Raw genomic sequence first — 6,949 nt, forward strand, 5'->3', positions numbered from 1 at the left:
GTTACGTGGGTTCAGCGGTGCCTGGCTCTGGGAGAGCGCTCTTAACATCTCTCCTTCTCATCAAAAGTAGATTCTGGCACCAGAGTATTTACATTTACATCTTGGGATCCAAGCTCTTAATTATTTGGGGATGAAACCGCCTTAATATTAGGGTTCTGGATGATGAAAGAACAGATCAGGCAGCATTTCTTAAGTGCTTACTCTGGTCTAAGCCTGTGTTTACGCCTTTACTCACAACGGCCCTGTCGTTATCTCCATTTTACGGATGATGGAGCTGAGGCCAGGGATGTTGAGTCAGCTGGTCCAAAGGGGCGTAGTAGGAATCTGGGCTGGGACTGGGGCCCAGGCAGCCTGACAGCAGAGCCCAGACCTTCACCGTCTGCCGTGTGGCCTGGCGAGTGCCGAGTGCTGGTGCACCACTGCTCTGTCGAGCACATTACATGGAGTGGCTTGGTGACCGTGGCACCCCTGTGAGGGCGATGCTGGTACATCCCCTGTTTACAGCTTAGAAAACTGGGCACAGTCAGGTGGAGACACTGCCTGAGGTCGTGCAGGCAGCAGTGGGGACCCGGGCGGACAGGTGTGTCTCCCAGGGTTGGTGCCGAGCTTGGCACTCGGCTTTCAAGTCGTCTCCAGAAGGGGACCTAAGGCAGTCTGTTTAATGGCGTTTCGCTCACTTAGAGATATAACTGAATTTGAAACGTATCTGCCAGGGATTTAAACTGCCCTTTGTTATTTCAAATTTGGTTTTGAAATTTAAATAATATATGTAACAAAATACCTCTCTACTCTCAGAGTTTGAAATTGCCCAGGAAGTGACATGTTAAAGGTGGTGGTTGTGTATTTTACGCTCTAGGAGTGCGGTCCGTTTATCTTAATCCAGTGCGTTACATTAGGGGATGAATGGAGGCTTTCTCACACTGCATGAATTTTGACTTTCTTACTTAGACCTCTCCGTGAATGGGGTTTCATGGTCTCCCTTGGCCATAACTTATTTCCAAACTTGTGTCTTAACGTATCTCTTCAGACAAGAAAGTTCCTGGCACAGGGTGTAGACTTCTGGCAGATGGAGATGATGTGCGGGGATTCGGTGTATGTTTTAGGTTCTCTGTACTGAAGCAGTGAAGGCTGGTTCAGTGCTTCCGCTCAGTTGAGGCACTTTTTGGCAGGCAGTTTGGCAGACGTAACCTAGATAACTGGCTAGTCAGCTGATGAGAGGGAAAAGTAGTCTTTCGGGTGGAATTAATGGAGCGAGATGCACATTTGTTTTCCAGGTCCCTTTCAATGCAGTGGCGCTCCGAATTCTTCACGCCGATGTCGCCCCCACCCACATACTATATGCTGTGAATGCCAGCTGGGTCGGTCTTTGCAAGATCCTGGATGATGTCCGAGGGTATGCAGATGGGCCCATCCTGCTCGCTCAGACTCCAATCTGCGATTGTTTGGGGTTTGGTGAGTGAGAGTAAAACATGTCTGCAAACCTGCTAAAATTGATCCACTTCTTCAAGTGCTGACTGCTGATCTTGACCTCACGGTTGTCTCGGCTGGCACGGTCAGAGCTCCTCCGCCCTCAGTACAGAGGCCTTGGGCTGGAGGGCAGGAGGGAGCAGCTCTTTCTCTGCCTCCCCTGCCAGCTCCTCTAGATCTAGGATTCCTAAGGGTCTGGTCACTCGACACGTGTTCTCCAGGCCATCTCACCCGCTGCGGGGGCTCCGAATCCATCATCAGGCCTCCTGCCCGTAGCGGCTGTCCGGCCCAGCCGTGCGTCTGAGCTCCAGGTCCATGGTACCAGTGCGCCTCTCTGCTTGGGTGTCTCACTGGTATCTTGGACTTGGGTCCAGCGCTGAGGTCCTGACGGGTCCATACAGTCTGACGCTCTCCCAGAGTCCCCTCCTCCCACCCCACACCAGTGCCCGTTCCCTCGGGCCCTTCAAGTGGTCCTTCAGAGATTTACCCCGGTCCCCTTGGCACCTCCTTGTCTTCCTTCTCTGCATTTAGCCCATTAGCAGGTCAGGTAGCTTCAGTTTCCAAAATGTGTCACCCCCTCATCTCATCCCCCCACCCTGCCGGTCTGAGCCACCATCGTTTCTGCACTGGACTCTGGAACAGCGTCTTAGCTGGACTTCCCTCCTGCTCCGAGGTGGCCTGAGCACAGACGATTGTCGCAGGCTGGCTTCCTGTAGCACAGGTCCAGCATGTGGGCAGGGCCTGGCCGTGCCCAGCAGGGTTGGGTTCCTGCCCCCACCAAGCCCACCTCCTGTGGTTGTTCCCTTGCCTCACCGAGGTCGGTAAACATCGGTGGATGTTTCTGGACCTGTGTGACCTCAAACTAGCAAAACCCTTCAATAATTAAATACACATTTCTGATGTATACAGTACTGTGCTTAAAAGCATTCCCACAGAAATTGTGTCGCTTCGTACAGACACAGTTGGTGATGGGGGAGACAGAGTCATCTCTGTGTCCCCTCGGGGGGCCTTCTCCCTGGCCTGTGCGTGCTGTAGCTGCGTCAGTCTAGGACTTGGCAGTGAAGACCACATTGGCACCTACAGCTGAACGAGGAGGAGGGTACGAAGCCCTCAGATAATCACGTACTCCATTTCTTGGTACTTTGTATTTTCAAAGCAAAACCTGGTTGAAATGGAAACTCTTGTTTTAAAAGCCGTTCTGCAGTTCGGAGTGGGGGAGGCGGGGATGTTTTCCAGAAAGGGTGATTTCTGCGTGTCTTCAAGGGATTTGTAGAGGGATTGACATGGAGAAGAGGCTCTACCACATCCTCACTCCCGTGCCCCCGGAAGAGCTAAGAAACGTGAATTGTCTGCTGGTCGGAGCCGTTTCCATTCCACAGTGTGTCTTGAAGGGCCAGGTGAGTGCGGCTCCCACAGACAGCCCTGGAGGCAGCTGGCAGTGTACACAGAGAGCGAGGACCTGAAATGGGGCAGGAGTCGTGGGACGGGTGACTGGGAGCCTGACGCTTTGTTGTAGAGGTGGAACGAAGTGGGTGGGCTGTCAGGCAAGGTGGCTAAGGCAGGCCGTGAGTCACCCTCCTGCCTGTGGACAGGAGCCCCGTGGGAGAGCCATTATCCCAGGGGCATCTGAGGGGGGAGAGTGGAGCCGGCCTCCCCAGGATCGCCCCCTCCTGAGAATGGTCTTCAGGGGAGCCTGTGGGAAGGTCATATTGGCCAAGGGCATCCGTGTAGCCCCAAGGCCAAACTACAGGGCCCGCGGGTGGCCTGGGAGGCGTAGATGTTGCCCCCCTGCTTACCTGTTTGAGAGGGAAACTCCCACGGTCGTGCAGTCACAAAGGTGGCAGTCACCTTTGTACCGGAGCCAGAGCTCTAAGCGGGCCCTTTGAGGGAAGGAGAGCCAAGAGTTTTAAGTGAGAGGATCTCACTCAGACTCGTAATGCTGTCTTTTGGGGAAGAAACGTTTGGCTGGACTTGGAGCGTTTCCATGTATTTTCTGTTTCCATTTCAGCGTGGGCTCGAAGGAACGATACCTTACGTCACGACAGATTATAATCTTAAACTTCCAGGAGCATCAGAGAAAGTTGGAGCAAGAGAAACTGAGGCGACCTATCAAGAGAGATTACACCCAAAACCAAAATTCTATCGAAAAGTAAACTGATGATTTTAATAAGGGAAGCAGCTTTTCCACCAGAAAGCTTGACTGTCTCCAGCCTGGTGTCAGCAGACCGATGGGGTTTTGTGGCCGCGAATGGTGCCCTTACGTAGCAAACAGTGTCCTGTGTCACTCGTGGCTGTGTTTATAGTAAATCTAAGTCCGTTCGTAAAGCCACGTGGCCCAGAGTTTTGCCCTGGTCTGCTATATTAGTCATACTTGATGTTTTCTAGAGAGAGGAAACCACAGAGGAAAGTTGTAAGCCATTAAAACAGGAAGAATACAGTCAGTTTCTCAGAGAAGTTCTTCAAGAACCTGATTGATGGAATCTGGATAAGAACAGGGAGACTGGGGCCACAAAAATGTACCAAGGACAAAGGAAGGGTGGCCAGCGGGACTGCAAGCATAGCAGGGCGTGGAGACGCACCTCGGTCCTCGCCCAGTGGTGGCAGACAGGCGGGAGACCCCAGCAGTGGCATCTGTCTGCGAGGTGGTCACAGCCCTGGTGGTCGTTCTCATCCCCTGATCATGTGATGCTCTCTGAGTTCGTTTCCATTCCTTCCTGTAGGTCGAGTGTTAAAAGATCATGTTTGGTCTTTAAATTTAATCAAGGTTTAATGGATGAAAATTTGGACTCAAGAGCACTCCATTTTTTTTTTTTAATCCAGTAGTTTTATGCTGAAAAAAAAAAGCTCTCAAATCCAGGAACTCTCTCCTGGGCCCTCTTTAAAACAGTATATGTCCTAATCGACTTCTCAGCTGAGATTGAAGACACACCCTGGGCAGAGCTGGCACTAGGCCGTTTGGAAGAAGGACTGGAAGAAGGAGCAGCTCGTGAAAAAGGCCTGTTCTTGTCTTTGGGCGGCTGGACCTGAACTTGTACTGGGCCGTCTAGGCCTTTCTCCTAGGGCACAGGAGGCTGGTGGTGATGCCATCTCCCAGACGGCTTGGGGAAAAATGACGGAGCACTGTCCTTCGTCTTCTCCCTGGTGGTGATGACTCTGTGCCCTGCGAGGTTGGCAGTGATTTTGGTGAAGAAGGACGACAAGCCTGGGTCACGTCATTGCTGCGTTGAAGATGGTGAGAGACTGACTGACCGAGGTGGCGGTTGGGACTGGCGGCGTGAATTCCAGCTGCTTAGCAGATCGCGATGAAGGACAGTCATTAGGATGTGTGGGTTTAACATCAATGTTCATTTAAATCGTTGGTTTTCATTGTCTTGACTCAGCATCTTGTAGACCCCCAGACTTAGGGATTCACACAGGAGCCCTCATCAGCCTCCGGGCGAGTTTCCACACCCTACAGACCATTTCAAGTCTGACTCCTCAGTCGCCTCTTATTTATATGTAAATTTTATTTGGCGTGTTTCTATCTTGGCCTCGCAAAGCGTTTTAACAGACAGTCCTCTGCCATCAACTTTTTGCCTCCTTCCCCAGTACCTTGTATCTTTGTAATGATAGTCACTGTAGGTCATGAGCAGCAAGCCTCAGATGAGAGTGAGGCTTGTCGCTTTGAGAGTGACGGTGAAACCGCTGCCTTGGCACTTGCTTTGGCTTTAATTTCCTGCTGGCTTTTAAGGGTGCCCTTTCTTTGGAAACAGACGTTGCCACTAGAGGGCGCAGCCAGCATTGGTCCTCCGGCCAGACTGGGCCAGAGGTGGCGGAGGAGCCTGTGCAGGCCTTTCTCAAGATGTGGGCTCCGGGCCGCGGGCAGCTGCAGGGTGCGCTGGTGGACAGCAGCATGGCCACTGTCCCGGAGCGCTGTCGGAGTGTCAGCGTCTGCCAGTGTTGGTGGTGTGGCTCGCGATTTTGACAGTCTTGAGGTTCGGGATGGGTAGCAAGGAGCTCCGCATGGGCGTTATCCTTAACCCTTTTTGTTTATGCCTTCCAAAGGAGCCCATGCTTATTTTTAAAAACTTAAAGAAATATGTGACTTAGAATGTGACAACCTGAAGTTTCCAATCTCATGATTCTTTTAAAGAGATATGTTTATAGGAAAGGTAGATTCGAAATAATTGACAAGATTCTCAAATTCTAGGGTTCATTTTATTTGTAAACAAAGTCAGTTTGGTTGTCCCCTCTCCTCCATTAGGCCCGGGGACCAGGAACCGGTGTGCCGCTGAGTCCCCAGCCTGGAAACTGAAGGTTTGAGGAAGCGGAGAGGGGCCGCTGAGCTGGCCCGTCGCATGCTTTGGGTTATAGTTTTTGAGAAATCGAAATGTGCTTGCTTACCTGCTGGACACACAGCTATTTGCCCAACAGCCAGTGTGGGGACCAAGTGACATGGGTACAGATGGTGAATTTTTAAAAAACTGGCTTTTTTTTTTTTTTTTGAAGCTCTGGTTGTGATAACAGTGGGTGAGAAGCAGGCGTCGATGTTGGACCTCTGAGTTCAGACCCTGGCCGGGCCACCCGAACCTGTCCCTTCTTTAAGGTGGGGCAAAAGCTCTTTCCTTGGGGTCCCCGCGTGGGCTGTGCATGAGGGTGGCTGCAAGAGGCGCAGCAGTAACTGCGCTGCAGCCGGTCTCCGGCTCCGTGGGAAGCTCGTGGAAGGCAGGGGCCACGGCCGTGTCCCTCACAGTCACGCAGGGACGAAGCAGACGCTTAATGTTTGGGTCAGAGACCGTCTTACTCGTGCTGCCTCCAGGAGGGTTCACCTTAAAACTGCTCTTCCAGCCGAGTGTCCGGCTAAAGGGGTCGGGGGAGTAGATTCCACACACCCCCCACCCCCACCCCCCGCTGCTCACCCGTCCTCCGCTTACTGCTTTTCCACTTGTACGAGCAGTTCGCACGTGAGGTCGCCGCCACGTGGATAATCTCTAGTGTTGCGATGCCGACTCGTCTGGTATTTTGCTCAGTTGCATGTGTGATATTTTACAGAATTGGTGTCCTGCTGTAGGTATGGTTTTCTATCCAGCTCTTCTACTTAACGTGAAATCTATCATTAAATATTTTTGAGAATGTGAATTTTTGTGATTTCATTACATACGTAGACCATTTTATTCCAGGAAATTATTTCAGTACTTAGGAGAAATTATGGTAGAAACGTTGTGGAAAGTAAACCATCCGAAGGGGGTCAGCGAAATCTGGGTGCCACAGCGGGGAGAGCAGGGAACCCCAGCAGCCTGCGCCTTGCTCCACTTCAGTATTGAGCGCAGTGGCAACTTATTTTAATTTTTCCGTTTGGACCATGTGTGTAAATTGAGGGAGGATGCTTATCCTTTTAGGACCGTCTTTGACAGTATTAGAAGGAAAGAGAAAATTTTGCTTCCAGAAAAGTTCCAGTTAAGCGGGGAAAGCCTGGGGTCCGGGCCCGTCGCTGCCTCTCAGC

General features: G+C 51.7%; 1 protein-coding gene across 2 annotated transcripts in view; it reads left to right on the forward strand.

Annotated features, from left to right (window-relative positions):
• The window catches only part of NOL9 (nucleolar protein 9), a 17,961-nt gene extending 11,376 nt beyond the window's left edge, over nt 1–6,585 (forward strand). The window contains exons 10-12 of one of the 2 annotated variants that reach the window (XM_006914393.3): nt 1,275–1,452; nt 2,731–2,864; nt 3,476–6,585. In XM_006914393.3, coding sequence (XP_006914455.1) covers nt 1,275–1,452; nt 2,731–2,864; nt 3,476–3,625 — 462 coding nt within the window. In that variant the 3' untranslated portion in view covers nt 3,626–6,585. Of the gene's footprint in view, nt 1–1,274; nt 1,453–2,730; nt 2,865–3,475 lie in introns of those variants that run through there. The other variant, XM_015591395.2, reaches the window with a different exon arrangement.
• Nucleotides 6,586–6,949: the final 364 nt, after the last annotated feature.

This window comes from Pteropus alecto, unplaced genomic scaffold (assembly GCF_000325575.1).
Source record: "Pteropus alecto unplaced genomic scaffold, ASM32557v1 scaffold125, whole genome shotgun sequence".
In the NCBI taxonomy this organism is placed as follows: Eukaryota; Metazoa; Chordata; class Mammalia; order Chiroptera; family Pteropodidae; genus Pteropus; species Pteropus alecto.